The 21,693-nt window shown below is 35.7% G+C and overlaps 1 protein-coding gene across 2 annotated transcripts in view; it reads right to left on the bottom strand.

Annotated features, from left to right (window-relative positions):
• Positions 1 to 3,196: 3,196 nt before the first annotated feature.
• Positions 3,197 to 21,693, bottom strand: part of LOC139147600 (copine-2-like) — a 44,306-nt gene continuing 25,809 nt past the window's right edge. For both annotated transcript variants that reach the window (XM_070718749.1, XM_070718748.1), the window contains exon 15: positions 3,197 to 4,521. In XM_070718749.1, coding sequence (XP_070574850.1) covers positions 4,408 to 4,521 — 114 coding nt within the window. In that variant the 3' untranslated portion in view covers positions 3,197 to 4,407. The remainder of the gene's footprint in view (positions 4,522 to 21,693) is intronic.

Here is a 21,693-nt window from a genome sequence, read left to right as displayed (position 1 = left end):
GTGAAAGGGATAAAGTGCATGAAGTGAAAATACTTAAATGAAATGTACTGGAGACAGTGAAATATGTTTAATGTAATTATTCAGAATATAAAATGGAAAAAATACAGAATTAGATATATCGAATACTGTGATACAACCTTAACTTGACAAGTCATTTACAATGACATAGTCCCCACTTGTAATAGGAGTATTAGTCTTGATGGGGCAGGAAAATGTGGTCATTAAGAAGTATCACTGGAGTGTATATGTTGAGATCTATGGGCACATAGGTCTATGTCGTTGTTCCCAATTTGAAACACATGAGGCATGTCTAAGTTATGGTTCTAAATCGGGAAAAAAGATCAGACCTCTAGCAGTATTGGCCAGCCAAGAAATACATATGCGCATTATAAATGAGGTACAAGATGTGACATCTTAAGGTCTAATATCCTATCAAAATTGGAGGGTATAGAACTTGTGGTTACTGAAATATGCATATATATGTATAATCAAGGTCAAAGGTCATCGAGGTCACATGACATTTTGAAAAAAAAAATTATATTGCTATTTAATCCCTATATGCCAAAAATCAGATCTCTAGCTCTATTCGCTTGCCCAGAATTAGATGTATACATAATTAATGAGGTAAAGCGTGTGTTGTCATAAGGACTCCAATCCTACTAAATACAAAGGACATAGCACTTGTGGTTACTTATTTATTGACATAAACATATATTTTAGGTAAAAGGTCATCGAGGTTACATGACATTTGGTCAAAAAATTTCTCTCCTATAGTTATCCCTATATACCAAAAATCAGACATTCAGCTCTATTGGCTTGCTTTTAAGAATTGGATATGCACATAATTAATGAGTTACAGTATGTGGCGTCATAAGGTGTCCAATCATACCAAATATGAAGGGTGTACCAGTAGCACTTGTGGTTACCGAGTTATGGACAAATATGTATATTTGAGGTCAAAGGTCACCAAGGTCACGTGACATTTTGTCAAAAAAATTGTATTGCTAAGTTATCCCTATATACCAAAAATCAGACCTCTAGCTCTATTGGCTCGCTCAAAATTAGATATGCACATAATTAATGAGGTACAATATGTGGCGTCATAAGGTGTCCCATCATACCATATATGAAGGGCGGTAGCACTTGTGGTTACTGAGTTATGGACAAATATGTATATTTGAGATCAAAGGTCATAAAGGTCACATGACATTTTGTCAAAATATCCAGATATATGCGTGAACGGATGGACTCACGGATGGACGAACAGACGGACATGACCCAATCTATAAGCTCACTGGACTTCATCCGTGGGACTAAAAATTGTGTCACTGCATCCTTTTTGCAATATGAATACGATGAGAAACTAAATTTTTATTTTCGTGGCCTTATACATGGGAGTCTATGGAGATCTGCCTTATACATGGGAGTCTATGGACGTGTAAACTAAAAATATGCAAATTTCACCACGATTTGCCCAAATTTGGGAAAGGTCACTCCTATGCACTTCCATACCAAGTTTCAAATCAATCGGACTTGTGGTTTCAGAGCAGGAGATTTTTGACCAAAAATGGGAGAAAATTACAAAAAAATTCATGAAAAATAGCAAGTCCAAGATACTGACCCAAGATGTGCACAATCATTTCATGTCAGCCAAAGTACTTACATGCTAATTTTTCATGTAATCTGCTCAGTGGTTATTGAGTTTTTTCAATTTTGACTGTTTTTACATTTTTTCACTTAATTTGCATATTTTTGGCAATGACAACTTCATTTGAACAAAATCTCATCTACAGCCCATCATCCATGTACACACCAAATATCAGATGAAATGTACAGCGGTTTTGGAGTTTTTGATGTTGACGGACAGACATACAGACATACAGACATACAGACATACATACATACAGACATTCCCTAGCCTATAAGAATAGCTTCCATTGCCATATATACATATGGCTATGGGAGCTAAAAATGTGATCACTAGTATTTAGGAAATGGAGATTTGATAGCATATATAATCACACAGTCGCTCGAGAGCTATTCAGCTCTGGGAATATTCGCCCCATAGACGAGTATACAGAAGCGAGAAATACCCCAAGTCAGGAAATGAAATGGCTATTTCGTATAGGGATTGTGCCACCATGTCATCTTCGACGTTCGATTTTACCGTGAAAAGTAGCAAGTTCATCTATCATGTAACCGTCGACCGTTCCCTATCATTCTCAAAATTCATACCTGGTACTTGATTTGCTTCACAAACGCTCGTTTCGTGTGATTTTCGGCCGCTAAAACATAAGCGTGAGCAACATTCCGGTCACCTTACAGTGGACGTTGGGCACCTCCACTTTACTGGCGTTAGCGCCGCGTACCCATGAGGGGTGACTGGAAGGTTGTTCATGCCTTATGTTTTGGCGACGTGTCTTCTGAACTGGGCCGAAAATCACACGAAAATTCATACCTGATACTTCATCTGCTTACAAAATGCTCATTTCCTGTGATTTTCGGCCGAGTTCGAGAGACACCTGGCCAAAACATAAGCGTGAGCAACATTCCAGTCATCCCTCATGGGTAGGCGGCGCCAACGTCAGTAAAGTGGAGGTACCCAAGAGGTGACCGGAATGTTGCTCACCCCAGGTTTTGGCGAGGTGTCCGTCGAATTCGGCCGAAAATCACACGAAACAAGCGTTTTTGAATCAGATAAAGTATCAGGTATGAACTTTTAGAATGAAGGGAACGATCGACGGTTGCATGATAGATGAACTTGCTAATTTTCACAGTGAAATCGGACACGGAATGTTACATGGCGCGGTTTTTATAGCCATTCTGTTTCCTGACTTGGGGTATTTCTCGCTTCTGTATACTCGTCTATGGGGCGAATAGTCCCAGAGCTGAATAACTCTCGAGCGACTGTGATATATCATATCGTTAAAGGCACATGTCTACTTCAAGTTTTAAACAAATAGACAAACAGCAAGCCTCTTTGGATTGTACGATATATATATATATATATATATATATATATATATATATATATATATATATATATATATATACACTGGCCATTGCAAACTTAATTTGTCATGTCATGGTCTGTACAAGATTTCTAAGTTTGGAAGAGTGTAGAAGACATAGTCGGAATAACCCCTAGTCATCGAAATGGTACTACTGTCAACTGGCAGTCATGTTGCATTTTTTTCAGTAAAAATAAATTGACAAGTACAATGTGATAGTCCTCCACAATCATGATTTGAAAGAGGTATACTAAGATAGATACATGTACTCAGTTTTAGAAACAGCTCTGGAAGACAAACACACCGAGTTGCACTATTATAATCTACCCGTATATGCTCCAGTGCCTATGCAGTCTGCATCAGAAAATATGAAAAAAAGGAATGTCATGTTTATACTCCTAGTTTGATTTGATTAGATGCTGCAGCTGAAATTTACAGTTAAAAAAACTGCACAAAAATTCTCCCTATCTGAGCTCTAACTCAATCTTAATTCATTCCGCATGATCACAATTTCTCTTCTAAAGATTATCGTCAAAGTTGAAAAGTTCTCCAAAGTTTATCAGCCTTCTAGCTTCTGCATTCCACGGAAACCTCATTTTCCAATGATATATAAGGTCTGGGTACTGAAAGGTGCAGCCAAGATCTATACTATGGCTATATTCCTGTAAAAGCATTTTAGTTCTGACCTATATCAGCAAGCTTCTATAGAGTCTGAGAAATACATAACTTACAAAAGCTACAATTGAAAAATTCAATTTTCTTGTAATAATACTACTTTTCATAAAAGGTACATATGATATCAGTAAATGCACAATATATGTTCATGATTTCAAGTATAATTACCATTGACTGCCATTTAATCATGCATGTGAAGCTTATGAAAAATCTCCTTCCATTAATGTTACTTCAAAAAATTGCATTCCTTTGTACTATGAAAAGTTTAAGAAATTCCCTACTGTAATGATTTACGGCAACGTGAAAAACCCAGGCCTAGTCAGACCTACCAGCAGCTTCTTGCGAGATCAACTTTGATTGGTGAATCTCTTTCATCATGATTAGTGAATCTCTTCATGATTCACAATATACATCATTCCTTTCTAACTATTTTGCAGATGTTCTACAATTTCTTAATTACAATATATCTTCTTTGTATACATATGCAAAAATTTATATTTCTATGTCACTATGATGATGTTGCAAGTACTATAACGGTGCAAATAGAAGCATTTCTCTGAAAATTACAAATATATGAGGTGAAGGCAAAATTGAAGTTTACCATTGTTAAAGGCATAAAATTTATCCTGCCCGGACAGGATGTTGTAAAAAGCTGTCATTCATCAGAAGACATTTTTTTCACATTTCACTCCATCAGCATTTGTTGACGTTTCATGACTCTCTACTGACTAGCAGGAGGTCTGTTGTTCGGTGGAATTCCCTTCTTTTCATAATACTGTACGACTTGCCTGGGTACCTCGGCTAAAACAGTCTTTGCAAGTGCTGGTGGACTAGCCTATGGTAGGAAGTGACGAAAAGGGAGTACATTAGAAGAGAACTTTCAATATTCTCAAAAAGCCAGTACAGCTGTAAGTTTTGAGGATTTTTCACAAATTAATTTTGTTTTCATTGTCAACTACATTCTTTGTTCTACTCCTCAAAGCATGTTGAAGTACACAATATTTCAGCTTGTCAACTGTGCCTGTATGTGCAAGACTGCAGTGTTGTTGACAAGATAATTTTGGTCAGGGCTGGAGTTCAAATGTAAACAATAACAGTGCATTTTCCACATTTTGGGAGCAGAACAATAAATTTGCAATTGACTGACAAAACAAAATAGTGAAAACAAGTCATCATTGATGACACAGTCCGCACTTGTTAATGGGTAATTTGATTACAAGTCCAGGGAGAGATAGAGTCCTGTTCATTAATTGGATCTGTGATTAAAAATACTGCGATAAAGATGGGGCTTAATGGCTGAGAATGAATTCCATTGTGGTGAAAACATAAAACAATCTGGGCTACCATCCTAATTACAAAAGGTCATTAAATAAGTCAATTAGTAATTAATTGACAGGATGCAGGATGTGCTAAACATTTTTTTTCATCCTATTGTAACACTGACAGATTATTACCTGTACCAAATTTCATAAAATTTGATCCAGTGCTTTTGGACATTCACCCAATAACCAAAATTCATCATGTATGCAAATTAGCGACTAATTACAATACCGCTTAGTGTCATTGATTATATTACAGCACTGTGAGATCAACATCTGTACCAAGGTTCATCAAAGTTGATGAAGTATATCTGGACATATTACTCTAATGTGGAAAGTTCATTAAATATATAAATTAAAACATCATCAACATGACACTGATAAATATTTTTATCCACCGTTAAAGCAATGTGAGCTCTACATCTGTAACCAAGTTTCATGAAATTTGATGAACTATTCCATGACATATCAGCCTAATTGTGAAAATTCATAAATATGCAAATCAGTAGTTAATTGACATGATACTGCTACATATCTCTGCACACAATTACACTACTTGAAGATCACATCTGTACCATGTTTCATCAAATTTGATGATGCATAATTCTAGACATATTACGCTAATAAGGAAAGGTCATTAAATATGCAAATTAGCCATTAATTGACATGATACTTCTTAATGTCTTCACACAGTATTACAGTACATCTGTACCACGTTTCATCAAATTTGATGCAGTATTTCTGGACATAGCATACTAATTAGGGAAGTTCATGAAATATGCAAATTAGCAACCAATAACATGACGTGTCTTTGTACATTATATATAGGACTGTGTGCTAAAGATTTGGACATATGTCACTATGTGCCATTAGAAGTCTGTGTAACCAACATCTGTACAAATAAAATGTGGCACCGTGCTCAAGAAATACAGCTCTTTGTCAAAATCACTAATTTTACATATTAGCACTATTTATTGCATGCTATACCTAAATAAAATGGACGTGCATAAGTATGCCACAGAGTATTATCCTTGTACCAAGTTTGAAAGGAATTGGCTCAGGCATGTCTGAGAGATCTGTGTGAATGGTTGGACGGATGCACAACAGATGCAGAGACAGAAGCACCGACGCATGGACATGATTGAACCTATGAGTCCCCAGGACATTGTCCATGGGGACTAAAAATTGTCAAGTATTACAGCTATAGGCCCTCGAAAGCTGATAAATTTATTTTTACTCAAAATATCTCAATATATTAAGTTTACCATTAAATATTTCACAGACGGTACCTGTATCATCATAATATCCTAAACTTCTCTTCACAGTTATAGATTTCTTCAACCACTTCAGTAATTTTGACTTGGTCAAAAACTATCAAAAATGTTTATGCATGTGTCCTTCCCTATATGTATACAGGTGGATTCATATTTTACGTCAGAGTTATTAAATACTTTAATTTGTGTACTGTACGTCCAAATTTTTGAAAGGTAAGGGGAAGGGCAGTTCAAAAAACACACACTATAAAATTTTACACACACAAGTTTTATATTTACTTGATTGTTTCAATGTACTATGAGTGTCCATTCAAGAATCCAAGCAGAACCTTCTGTTTATTTACACTACAGTGTAGCATTCTGCAAATATGCATGCATTTTGTGTACATATTACTAAATGCTGTGAACAAAGAATTGTAGGCAGAAAAGCTAAGCTGTAAAGAACTATCAAATACACTGCATGTTTTTTGTCCTAAAAACATCCAAAAACCTACATGCCCACAGATGCTAAACAAAGAATTACTTTGGCCTTACAATGTTTGCCATCTTTGAACGACATTAAATAAAATCCATGTAAATCAGATTATTCAACAAAATACATGATCTAATATATGAGGACTAGTAATTTAAATTGCATGAAATAAATCAAAACACAAAGTTTGTGCCAAAATGCAATACACTACTCACACAATCTTAGCTCAGAGATAAAGAGTTACATGAAACCATTAAAACCAGGCAGGTTGTCCTAAGAAAAAGTGCTTATACCTATAAAGGTTTACCCGTCTCTGAAGGGCAACTGTCAAAAACAGCATATCAGGTGAACATGTTAAACATTCTTGATGAAAGTGGGTTCATGGAGTCATGATCTACGCAGAAGTGTTGTCCGAGTCAATTATCTTTGTTGAATTTTTCCACCAGATTTTGACGCAAACAGAAAGAGTTCCACGAAAAGATGTGAGCAAAATATATTGCAACCGTCCTTGACCTATAATTTGATTTAACTGATGTAGAATTTTTATGCTACACAAATGCGTTTTTTTTCACTCCCCTTCACCGACCTCAACATGAAGGGGCTGTGAATTGAATCCTCGCGGGACATGAACGGCGGCAAATTAAGGTGAAGGCAATTTGCTGGCGTCTAACCTGAGAATAGAACTGTGTCACGAGGCGAGAACGATTCAATAAGTGATTACAATTGATACGTACCTGTAAACTCGGTACAGAATTACTGCTTTTGATAAAAGGAATATTATATCATGTACTACGACCCGAACTCTGGCATACCAGAGTAGACTGACTTTTCTGCAAATTGCATGTGAATGAATTCAAGATTGGTGTTCAATCACAACGGACAAGCACTGACGGGTACAAGAGAAATGAGAAGCTTTCTACATCTGCTGACTTCAACCAGTGTTGAATAGAACATAAAGAACGTCATCTACGACGGCTCAATTTACTGCCACTGCCACATTCCCTGTTTGACTACCAATTCTTTATGTTCTCATATATACACTAACACTTACACACACCGCGGCACGTGGTGATTTGTATTCATGGAAAACAGTTGCAGTGAATTATCTTCCATCGGGGAGAGCCCTATTAGTCCTTCAAGTAAGGGAAAACAGTCTCCTGTATATGCGGATGTCCCCGGGTTACGTACACATAAGCTCTCTAACAGCGTGAAAATCAAAACAGTAACCCTAGATCTGTCATCACATGCATTGACTGAACTCCCAGCATGTAACATCCATTGCAGAATCCATTCATTATCGATATTTTACGACTGGTGTCATCTGATGCTCTTGTCAAAAGACATAGCAAATTAACTTAGCATCGGCTCATCTCATGAAATGATACTGATGAAAATATCAATTATTCAAATTGTCAGGATCATTTTACACAAAAAGAGGTTTGTATAGAATGAATGAAAGAATAAACTAATATTTAGGAGAATTCGGTTTAGATATATCTATATCAGTGAGTCAACATTACTCGACATATGGGCACTTCAAATTGAAAAGTGCATGATGGCAATACAAAGCCATATCTCTGAGGGAAAACATCAATTCCCATCAGACAAATCATGACATAACTGGGAATATGTGCAGTGATCTAGCTACTGTAGATTATCAGTGCTTCTTATTCATGGATGGTCTCATGCAGTAGTTTGCGTTTCACATAAAAATGAACTGTCCGATCTATGTGGAATATATAACAAAATGATGAGTTAAAAATTGCACACAAAAAAGGATATAAATAAAACTGTATGAAGTTGGGTAAGTAGAATGTACGTGTGTAAGAGCAATTAACTTGTGTGCTGTACTTGAATATAGTGATGTCTTCTGGTTCAACTGATCAAGTAAGGTATATTTTTGGACACATTTATTTTGTGTATGACTTCTATTTTTGATGATTGACCCTATTAGAGTTTTCACACGGTATATGTCAACTCTGACATCATTGAGCAGACAGCTGTATAAATTTGTAACATGGCTTCTAGCGACAATGCAGATCACTTGAACTTTGGGACTATTACATCTAAGCAAGGAATTTAACGCTGTACATCTGAACGTTGTCAGAATTTCTGCCACGGGTTGAAAGGCATTGACACCTGATCTGCACCGGTGTGGCTCACGGAATTGTACCGTGCCCAAGGGGTCAAACTAAAAATAAATCAATAATATTCTGTGCTTTAATGGAGTGTTATAAATTCAATTTGGCAAGCCTGTTCTTTTGGCTTCTGAGTTGACTTGCTTTTGAACAAAAAGGTGAACATTCGTGACAAAAGTTGAGTACTTGTTCAACTTTTCAACCCTTTGGAGCTGCAATTTTTCCCACCAGAATTTACGTGCAACTGTTCACCAATTTTTATGAATTTATCTGTAATTTTTTCTAATAATCATGGACCAAATGGTCATTACTTTTAATTGGCTACAGTTTTTTTATCAAGATTATGTAAAAATATCTGAAAAAAATTGTCTGCATAATATTTTATAAAGGTGACAAAATTTGACTTTGGCACTCAAAAGGTTAAAAGCTTTTTGAATAAAAGCATGATCATAGCGTTAACAAATTGAATGGCAGGTCTTTTAACATTAAACCATGTTCAATACTTTCTCATTGTTTTAACAATTTTAAGAAAGGTAAATATTATTATGCCATATGTAATTTTTGGCAGGATAATTCAGATTTTGTAAAACTGTGAAAATCACGACTAAGTGGTTTATAGTGTCAGCTTATCATATGCATGGACAACTAGGATTGAAAATGAGTTTTCAGTGGCTACCATCTTAATATAGCAAGTAAATGTCAGAGTCAACAACATGAACTATGCTGGTAAAAATCTTTGCCAAAAAAAAACAAGCATTATATGAATTATCAAAATAGCCAAGACACAACAACAAAAAACAAGGAACTGATTCTGTAAAATTTTTGAAGACTAAACAGGGTCCTCAAAGAAAAACAAAAATGGTCAAAATGCGGATGAGAGTTTAAGACAGAATGGCAAATATTTTAGAGAAAGAAACTTGATTTATCAGACAAGGACACGAAATACTGGAAGTAACTTTAAGACCTCAAATGCATAAGTAGTAAAAGTCTTAAGATTTGTTGCTTCTTTTTCTACTTTAAATCTATATAAATGGAGAGTAAACAGAATAACCATACAGGAAAACCATGCTTGAGCAGATCACAGTGGATAGAGGGACTGTGAGAAGATGTATGGACTTTTGATTTTCGAGAAATAATAGGAATATAACTGATAATGTGACATATGAAATTTGAAGGGATAAAGATTGCTTCTAAACAGGAAAACAAATCAACGGAGCTAGAGAAACAAAAAAAAATGCTGGCCTACAAACTGAAGAAACTAGTTCACTGAATTACTTAGAACGATATCTCTTGTGGGCAGCGCTGTGTATAATGTTCAATTTGTGATGTTAAGGTAGGCGATTTAAAATTGCAGTGTAGGAGTGGATGTGAATTATGTCACAAGAGCACAGAATGGCAACAAATTATCATTAACTTATCCAATCCCATCTATGCTACAATCTACTAACCTTATTTGGTAATGGTATGAACTGCTACATGGGTACAGCCATGCTTGAAAGTCGCTATTTGCATTTATGCAAATAAGGAAATATTATAAGAAAACAATGCCAGTAACATGTACCGGTACTGCCTTGTCATGTATATGTCAGAGAAATTTTACCGTCAACCTATGAATTTATTGAGTCAGTTAATACAAATGGGAGAGTTTTCATTCACAAGCCCATTCTAAATGCTTTCTGCTCACCATTTTGAAAGGTACATTAACTGAACATTTGTCAGGCTGTTGTTGCTCTGAAGCATTAAGGTAGAATGCACCTTTGGGACAGATAATTGGACTCTCAAACTTTTCCAATTCTTTTCTGATCTACCACTTGTGATGGCTCATTTTAAAGCTCTTGGTGTAAGAAAAATTTTCATTGTCTTTGTTTTTCAAAAAGCAAAAATTGAAATTTCCTGCATTGAGTTAACACAGAGGGATGGCGGCCATTTTGAATTTCATATGTCAGTAAATTTGGGTTATCTGTTTCTCCAGTTACAAAATTTGCAGGGTTGCCCCTTCTTGATTTTAAAAGAGAATGCTTGAAATTTTTAAGATTCCTTGAGGAAAGTTTGAGCAAAATTTTCAGGGCTTTCATTTTCAAGCATAACTACATAACTATGAACCAATTTTTATTTTTAACTGCTTTAGAATATATGTTTCTGAATTTTAAAAGGCGAATATTGAAGAAAAATGTTCTCTAAGTGATGTGAGAAGTAGAGGAACTGATGGTGAAATACTTTTTCGATAATGACCTGAAGATTACCTTATGGGTGTACATTGCGATAGACCTCACAAATTGAAGGACAGGTCCTGTCGATTCTTCTGTTGTTGACATAGTAGTATATGCCTCTAAAAAAAAGAGAAACTTTTGCTCAACTATCCTCAATGAAATTTCAACAATTCTCTCTCCAAATCAAGAATGATAGAGTTCAAAGTTTTGTACTTCAGAAATAAATAACCGAACATATACTGATGTTTGAAATTCAAAATGGTCACTATATCCCTGTGTTAAACTCTATGGGAAAAAGTACATGTTTTTCAAAAAGCTTCGATCTGAACATTTTTCTTACTGCAAGACCTTTAAATGAGCCCCAACAAGTGGTAGACCTGAAAATAATTGTAAAAATTTGTGAGTCAGAATGTCTGTCCCCTAGGTGCATTCTACCTCAGGGCATTAATTTCAGGTCCATTACAAAGCTAACTACAAAGCTATCACTAAGCGTAAACCTTATCTTGAAACAAACCATGCGATGCCTAATGCCATTTGACAGTTGCTTCCGAATGGGTTCACTGTTCTTAATGCTTCTACAAATGTGGATCTGAAGTTAAAATTGTTGACAATATGGATTTTCTGTCAAGGCATTTGCAGTCTTTTGGAAACGGTGGGAAAATTCACAGCCATTTTGTCTGTGAAACATTAATGATTTACATAGATTACACAGAGACAGACGTGAGTCTAATGAGAATGAGAAATACCACTCATCATAAATTTTGCATTACAAGCACAGACATCACTTTGAAGATGATCTCCACGTTTCTTTAACCCTTTCACCCCCAGTTCCCTGTATACAGGTCCAACTTTACCATAGAAAACAATGGATTTGGGACAAACCATGGTGGTGAAAGGGTTAATAAATACATTACCCAGCCAGGATGTGAGGTCAGCTGATCACATCGCCCGGGAAATACTAGAGTGCTTAAATTGGTGAGATCTGAAAGCAGTTTTATGAATTGACTTATATTCATGGTTTACTTTCCAACGCTGAATGTATACAAGCGAAAATGGACAATTTACTCCCTCAGGATCGATACAATCTTGTACACGGTCTGAGGAAGTTAACCAACTTTAGGCTGAGGTTTCAAGCTTAGTGAAAAGTATTGATCAGTTCTGTCAAATCAAAGGGTAACAAAATACTACGTCCTAAATCTAGGTTCATATTTTTGTGACTTGAACTTTCTTGTTTTCTTTTATATTCACTTATAAAGCTTATATGGACATGCTGTAATCAATAGGTTATTTATTGAACAAACACACGAAATCGACAGGAACGGATGCACAAAAAATGCCCAACAGACTATTGAGGGTGCTGTTCTGTTGTTATCAGGTCAGCAACTAAATATGCTTTACACATACAAATCATTGAAAAGTTCATTATTCTTGAACGATCATTTCTAAAAATGTCTTGGGATATGGATCCAAATCAAGCTGTATGTCATGTATTCATGAATATATGACAGAAAGACACAATCTTTTTGAATTTTCAGCATGCACACATCACATACAAATATTACTAAGACATACAGCTCCACTGCTCAGGTGCTGTACTTTGCTCAACTAAGCACCTAGATTCTGAAATAATTTGACCTCAGTCACATGAAAATCTTTCTACTGATTCATGCATGCTGCACTGCAGAATAAAAATATCCAAGAATACCTAGAGATGTAATTTTACTTGTGCCTGGAATGCAATCAATATAAACCAGTGTCTTCATGAAAGTCTTCATCAGAACATGGTGATTTGTCAGCAAAATGTTTATGTATTTGCTTTTCCAATTAAGCACACAAACTACACACGCTAAAGAGACCCAAAAAAGTTAACATACAGCTGAGTATGAGATTCAAAGCTTCATGCCTATATGTATGTGATTATCAGAATGCTAACTGCATTAGCTTGAGGCAATATTTCTGTAATGGCACAAATTATTTACCACAGAAGACAAGCAGTGCAATCAAACATCTTTATCTAGCAAAAATAATTGCAATATATTTCTTGCTAATTAAGTTGAAGACAAGTATGATGGTAATTCTATATGTATGCATGCATGCATACCAGGAGCTAGTCCACCGCATATAGGTTCAGGTTGCGTTGACTGCAAACATTTGTAATCATGATGGTCTTACATCATTGCATCAAAAGTCAGTTTTTGACAGACATTCTCTTTGATTAATTGCTTACAATCCTTAATTGTTCAATTTTACCCAACTATCCCTGCGGCTCTGACAATAATCACTACGCAAGCGGTGTGGTGATCAACGTACAAAACATCTGGTCTTTTTTTCATTTAGTAAATCACTTGCCCTTTACTGGGAAAGCACAATTTTTTTCCATTGGGTTTTGAAAATGTCAGTTTAGGGTAGTGTCTGGAAAGTGAAAAACTTATGCTTTTACTCAAACTTTCCTGCAGGAAACTTTCAACTTTTGTTTTTCAAAATCATGAAAGATGTTTCAAAATGGGCCCACACAAATGGTAGATCAGAAAAGTATTGTAAAATTTAAAGTCCGCATATCTGTCCCCAAGGCACATTCTACCAATAAAGTCAATTGTACATACTGCATGACAATTTTAGGTCTAATTTTAATTCTTTGGATAATTTTGCTTCCAAAAATTTTAGAAACAGTCAGATGTAATGTTTTCTGATGATTTGGGGAAGATATTCCTTTTATTTTTGTATTTCTTTCATGTTTCCGTAGCAACAAATCAGACAATGTTAATTAAAACACTATTAAAATATAGGGCCAAAGTCCCTGAAGCTACTATAGACATGGATACATGACTGTATGAAATTATCTCACTAAGGTCATCCTAGGGACTTGTAAACCAAATATTAAAGCTGTCTGACCAGTGGTTTTGAAAAAACAAGCGACTCAACAGTTGACAGAGCTCTGCTGCATTATGTAGAGAATAACCTTTTGTGACACATGTATTGATGAAGAAGGTGGATATCTTTGATAGCTCATTTCAGGATGGCCTCACCAAAAATGGAAAAAAAAATTCCGTAAAAATACAGATTTGTTTCATCACAATTTTAACAAATCTAAGTTGGGTTATCCCTAGGGACCTGTATACCAAATAACAAAGCTGTCTGACCAGTGGTTATGAAGAAGGAGATTTTTTACCAAAAACGCCTTTTTTGGTGCTAATTTGCATATTTCCAACAATATCAAAAAATTAATAAAAATAGTTTCTCAAAATCATATATTTTATCCACACAACAAACATCAAATCAGTAAGTACTGCAGTTGTCAAGATATTTGAGTGGACAGACGCCTAAACGGACGTACATACATACATACATACATATATACATACATACATACAGACTGACGGTGCACGCCGAACGGATACCCATCGCAATAGCTTTTATAGACTATATTAGTCTATAGTAGCTAATAAACGAGAGTTAATTACATTCTAATTAAAATAAACAAGACTTGCTTAAATCAAGATTTACGTCATAAAAAACAGCATATATGTATCTGTCAGGTTATAAAGAATCTTAAGCTGGTTATCTTTATCAGTATTTCCATCCTATTAACAAAGCACATTTTAACTTTCAAATTAGCATTGTAAGTAAGTTCTGTTGAATAAGTTGAGACTGTACGTACTTACAGAAAGCACACTGAAGAGACAAATGTTTGAAACTTAAGAAGTTCAAGGTCATCAAAAGCATTATAAGGAATAATGTAACACTTTCTTGTACTGTTTACACAGATTGCATAATTGCTATAAATAGCACATGAGGAATCTTATAGCCCAGCTTTACCATAAAAACCCTATCACTTTGACCACTTTTTTAATTGACCACTCTATTTTTTTCCTCAAAGAGTAATTTTTTTTTATCCTTACCAAGTCAACCATAAATGGAAATTAGAACTTCCTCTATCTCTTTTTATTTGACCATCCTATCATGACAAACTATTATGAGCAATTTCTTTTAGATAACATACAGGGCATAATAAATAACGGTTCAGAATATGTCAAAGTTGGGATTCAGGAAAGTTGCCTTTACATGTTTTAATCCTCCTGGATGGTAGGCATTTCACTATGAACTGTCAAAAAAAGTTTCTGATAATTCTACACTAAAATCATTTTGGCTTTGATGATTTCCCAATTAATTCAATTATTTAAAATCATATTAATTATTTTTTTCTGGGTGAATTGATAGGGTTTATACAGTACAAGAATTACATACAATGTAAGTCAAATTTTGACCAAAAATGACAAAAAAATTCCTTAAAAATACACCTGTGCATATTTCATCACAATTTGAACAAATCCAAGTTGGGTTATCCCTAGGGACCTGTATACCAAATAACAAAGCTGTCTGACCAGCGGTTATAAAGAAGAAGATTTTTTACCAAAAACACCTTTTTTGGCATTAATTTGCCTATTTTCAACAATATCAAAAAATTAAAAAAAATGATTTCTCAAAATCCTATTTTTCATCTACACAACAAATATCAAATCAGTTAGTACTGTGGTTCTCAAGATATTTGAGTGGACGGACGCCTCACAAACGGACATACATACATACATACATACAGACTGACGACGGACGCTGGACGGATACCCATCCAAATAGCTTCTGTAGACTATAGTCTATAGTAGCTAAAAAAGGTAACTAATACACAAATACAAAGAGAAGAAAATGATTAAAATATTCATCTTATTTATTCTTGACTGAGTTTCTGCCCAGTCTCATAGTTTGATGTTCAATTGTACACAACAATGCTCGTATTGAAAAATACCTAACCCTACATGACTGAGCCTTGGGACAAGATTGGCCCACTTCTGCAAGCAAAATATAGAATACCTCCAGGTTTTCAGCAATAGCAGTGAGATTCATGAAACAAATTACTCAGGTTGACAAACATCTTCTGTTACCATAGTCTGTAGTGCCTTTTGTCATCAAAAAACGGGATTTCTCAGCAAATTTCATGAAATATTTGCAATCATACTACCCTGTGATAAGTGTCTGGAATACACAACAAGACAAGAAACTGGACTTGTTGCCCGACAGCAGCCTGTAGATGAACAGTATACTTTTGATCAACACCTTCTAGCTCTGATTCAATCTCACCCATCAGAAAAAACTCTATCAAATAGTTTTAGATTCTCTGATTAAAATGGGAGGGCAGTAAATGGAGACATCACGCTCAATCATGCGTTGGGAAAAAATTGAGAAATCTCATGCATGCTTGATGCAATGTTATTGAAATTCGTTATTGAAATAATTCATGGCCATGCATGCAGCATGTTTTATAGACATTCATAGCACATTTCTTGTATAACAAGCATACCCCTTTTGTTTAAAACAAGGGTGATTGTGGCCCAGAAATTGACATCTTTTTGCAGTGTTCCATCTTCATGCAGGGCATGTTTTTCAGGCTACAAATGTGACCTCAACACAGTGTTTTGACAAAATTACTTTCTGTCCATTCCTGTGGTTTAAGGCGGCAATCAGCAGGATTTAAAAGAAGATGGGATTTCAAGCATTGATTGAATGCGGTAAGGATCAGGAGAGCTCAAGTTAAATGGGAAATTGGGTCGTTGATTGAGCCGTTTGGTTAAGGTGTCTGAGACGACTACTCCTCTACAGGGGTGGCTGGTAGTCTGTTGATGATGTAGATGAGAGGAGGTGAGAAACTCTTTCAGTTTAAACCTTTCACCATGGATAGTTCGGCCCAATTTCATTGTTATCGATGGTGATTGTGTGCCTGTTTACACGGAATGGGGTGGACAGCATAAGATGGGAATAAGATGGAGTTACATATATTATTGAGGGGTCTTGATCCCTGATAAAATACCACATTTTTCACAGATCAAAGAACCATTTATTTTAACACTTGTACAATGTACATTAACTCAGCCATTGGCATATGATGCAGAGACCCCCCCAGTAACACAAACTGTCCTGTCCCTTGAAAAGAAATCAATTCCTCCTATCTTGCTCACCCATCACATAAGTAAATCACCAGCTTATATATATACCTTTATGCAATCTTAAACTTCCTCAAGTCAAGGGCATATGAGGTGAAAGTGTAGCAATCACCCAAAGCAGACTCTGAATGAAATACTGTGTGATACGTACGCTTTTACCGTATGTTGTGGGTTCGAACCCGTTTGAAACCATCGTATTCTCTACCCTGGGTTGATAGCTCTGCTGGTGGACAGAATTGTCCCTGAGGCTGTCTTCCGCCCAGTTTAAGCAATGTATTCATTGCTTCGCTTAAATAAAGTTTGTGTGCGATGTATGATAGTGTGTACAAGCATGAGTGCTTCACGAACTCTACAACGTGTGGAGAGGGCGCAGTCAGAATTGTAACAACTTATAGCTAGGTTATGAACCAATCTTTTTGAGATTGGGGATTTGGCCAAGTGGTTTTGTCTGTGGGCTTCTGCGCTACGTGATTGGGTACAATACGTTGTGAGTTCGAATCCGATTGAAACCATCGTATTTTCAGATGCAATCAAGTTTGGGATTTACGAAAAGATGAAAGTTTGGGAATTATGAAAAATCGACATGAAAGTTCGAGTTTCATTCTCATATTCCACTGTATCTGACAGAAGTTTCCTGTTATGTACAAATATTGGCCTAATTTGATCTGCATTTTGTTACCTCCCTCAACTCAAATACACTCAGTCCTGTTTGTTAAAGCGTAATTCAATAACGGTTCAACGAACCTGACAAGAAGTGTAAGTCACACAAGGATACAGTCGCTGTGTATCAACTGTGTTAAATTGTCTGCTCTGTATGGAAATATCCCACCGACTTGTTATCCAATGTTTGTTAGACGCAGATATATTAACGTTGCCCAGGATGAGATTGACCCTAGAAAACGTCAGGTTCTATTTATCAGTCCCGATTTAATATACACTGATGAGATTCTGTGCAAATTGATTTTACAGATAGAATTCCATACTAAATGATGCTATTACTTTATGCCTAATACTCTCAGCAAGTTCACGCACCTTGAGTGAGTGAGTCAGATGGCAAACGAGAGTAATTCTGCAGGCATTATTGGCAAGGTCCTCAAAGAGGCTTCCATCTGCTTTCTCAGATGGCATAAAAATATCAAGTATGAAACTGAGACAACAAAGAATGGTAAGAGATATGATAATGGTTATCCAAAGTAGGTCACATAGACTCACAGTTTACATAATAGTTTGAAATACTAATCAGTACTTCGTAACTGAAAATGTGTTACAGCAGTTACAGGAAGAATGCCTCTAAGCCAACATCACTCAGGCTGTATTCAATTTCCACTCAATAATCTGCACAGCCCCGTGGAGCTAGGACGTCCAAAACAGAGCTCATCTGCCATATTTTGGAGTGAATCACACACAACGACCCTATAGGGAGACGTCTGTTGCCTGAAAACTATACCTGGTGATCTATGGTCATCCTGAATCAGTCCCTAAACATCCACCCGACATGAGAAATACTAATCCTTCCATTTTTTTCATATAAAATTAGTCATCACATTATTTGCAACACTGAAGCAAACCTTCAGAAAATATTTGTTGCATTATTTTTTTCATTTCTACCAAGCAGCACAGCCTGTTAAATTTCTTTGTTTTTCATGTTGAATTGGAACATCTACAGCAGAAGCTGAGGTCAAAGATAATCAATAAGGTGAATCAGTAATAATTTCATGTGACGTCAATGCCTGAAAAAAGTATAAAAAAAAAACATGTAGATATTAAGAGCCTATCAACCATGAAACTATTTACATTCATGTTTTCAAGCCAAATACGTTAATATTGGAAGGCTGCAAATTATCTTGAGCAGTATTTTATTATGGTTTTGGGATATCTATATGTAAATTATTAGGAACATTTGAGTACAACTTTTTATCAACATGTACATCATAAATTTCCAACTCTTACCGTATTGCATTCTCTGAAGAATGGGTTTCCAGACAAGCAAACCGATCTGTCATGTCTTAGGGACACGTTTATCACGGTTATAAATAGTTTATTGCAGATCTGGGGAGGACTGCACATTCTTGTTAACAATTAGGCTAGAGGGGGAAGACGGGTGGCTGGTGCATCCTTGCTTCAAATTCCTAGCTTAATAATCAGAGCTATGAACTAGCCAAGTGAATTATTAATGTTCAAGATTAACTGCACGGTGTTATCCCTTTTGGGTTCTGTTGTCAATATTTTATATAATTTGCCCCTTCAGAGATTTCTAGAGCAAATGATCATGTTATTTCATGTGAAATGATAGAAATCCAAAGGATTAAAGTCCAATTTGCTGTATCTTTTTGTATGTTCTTAACAAAAAATACCATCTATTCTACTAATCTTCTGAGAGATGTTTTGGATTCCCGTTGTTAATGTTAAGCCATATTGTATTTGAAATTATCACTATTTCAATCCTTGCTGCTTGATTTGGTCCATTAAAAATTCAAGTGCTGCCATGTATATTTGCAGTGGCCATATTTGAGTTGCAACTCAACAATTATTTAGTTGTGAAAATGTAAGCTGTGCGTTCATCACCCAATGTTTGAAAAACATTCTCTGGTCATATCTCATTAAGCATTGTTATACATTGCATTTGATTTCATGCTATCGTATCAAAACAACGCAAACAGACACAGCTATTGTGACGCTTTAATGATTTTGCATTTTTTGAACACATCCTGAAAACAAAAAAGAATTTCCTGGCTATCAGACCTGTCGCTTCTGAAAGGAGTTTTTGATTAAAAAATGGGAAGATACATAACTGAAAGAACAAAATTACAAATTTCACCATAATTGAAAAATCTAAATACAACAAGTACCAAAACACATTTACAGCACAGCCACAAAGAATGATTAAATTGTTCCTCAGAATCACTGCTTCTACTACAGCCACCTTGGAATTGTTTCTTTAACTTGCCTTCCAAAGAGGCTAAAACATGGGGCAAAGTTACACCAGAAAATCTCAAACAATACTTGTTAAGGTGTCTTTTTGTTAACATTTTCAGTTTTTGCTTTCTTCTTGGAGAGTGAAAAATCTAGACTCCAAGTCATCTGAAACAAAGTCACTAGTTGGAGATTTTGCTGTTCGTAAAAAGAAAATGAAAAAAAATTTCATTCGCCATCTCTATAGCTTTGCCAAAAAATCTGAGGAACAATAATTGTTTTTTCTCTGGCCAAGGTACCAAATTTGAGAGCTATCAGAAACCACTTCCGTGAAGATACTAATGAAAGCACGCTGAAACCCTTCCCTGGAATCCCTGTAAATTAAATACAGGTACCCCACTGATAATTTCTTCCCAGCTTGATCAAACCTGAATGAGGTCAGGTCTACAGTGACCAGAAAAGCAAATATCAAACAGAACCAGCACTTTAATTTTTGACAAGATATATTACACTTTATAATATCACATTTCATAAGCTCTATATTTGGGACAGCACAGTTGAAAAAAAAAGTTGAATCATCTTTTTTTCCAGCCACTTCTTCATCAAATTGGTTAAACAGAAGTGAAGCATAACACACATATCACTTGATGAGTCATGCATAAAAGCCAGTGCATGCAACTATGATCTCTTAGGTACATTTATTTCCATGGTGATTTCAAATGATTTGATTTCTAATGTGAAGCATCAAGAGTCGAATATTTTCAACATGCGAAGAAGAAACACAACGGTCTCAAAAGCAAATTGGGATCCAAAAGAGAGGGTAAATTCTCTCCATAATATGCAGATATTATGCAAATTATGGCTACTTGTCATTCAATGGGGGATAAGAATAGGCCTGCATTGGTAGGTATACCTCGATAGTCAGTATGCATGGCGTATTTCTATTTTGTGTTGTGGGATACATATTCTTGTCTCAGTATTACTGTTGTGGGATACATATCTTGTCTCGAGGCACACTGTGTCTCCTGGTAACCGAAACTGTCTCACCGGGAACAATTAACTCAAACCTTTGCCGCACAAACACACAGACGCAAACATGTATAGTCAAAGGCCACTGAGTGAATGGGCACCATATGGTTGTACAGATGTACGCTTTTACAGAAATCCTTAGCTACGGTTAGAATTAATTCATCACGGTAAACATTTCTGACGTCAAAGCTCTCCACTGACATACCACATGTGACTCAAATGAATCCATCAAATTATCTAAACATTAAAGAACAATGCAAAGTAGTGTCCTCGATTCAAATTTTCAAAATGAGATTAAGGTTTTCCACATATCATGCTTGGCTCGTAGAAACGGCATTATACAGACATCATAATAGATCTAAGATAGGAGTCAGTTCACTCAGAAAAACAAATATATATATATATATATATATATATATATATATATATATATATATATATATATATATATATATATATATATATGTATATATAATATGTAGCTAAGGATTTCTGTAAAAGTGGACATCTGTACAACCATATGGTGCCCATTCATTCAGTGGCCTTTGACTATACATGTTTGCGTCTGTGTGTTTGTGTGCCCATTCACTTGAGTTCTCCAGTTGGACCTGATGATGCCCTGTAAGCAGGGCGAAAGCTAGTCACCGTGAAAGCCTTTT

Source organism: Ptychodera flava, chromosome 13, assembly GCF_041260155.1.
Source record: "Ptychodera flava strain L36383 chromosome 13, AS_Pfla_20210202, whole genome shotgun sequence".
NCBI classification, from domain to species: domain Eukaryota; kingdom Metazoa; phylum Hemichordata; class Enteropneusta; family Ptychoderidae; genus Ptychodera; species Ptychodera flava.
The sequence above is the reverse complement of the archived record's forward strand: the minus strand, read 5'-3'. Positions and strand labels throughout refer to the sequence as shown.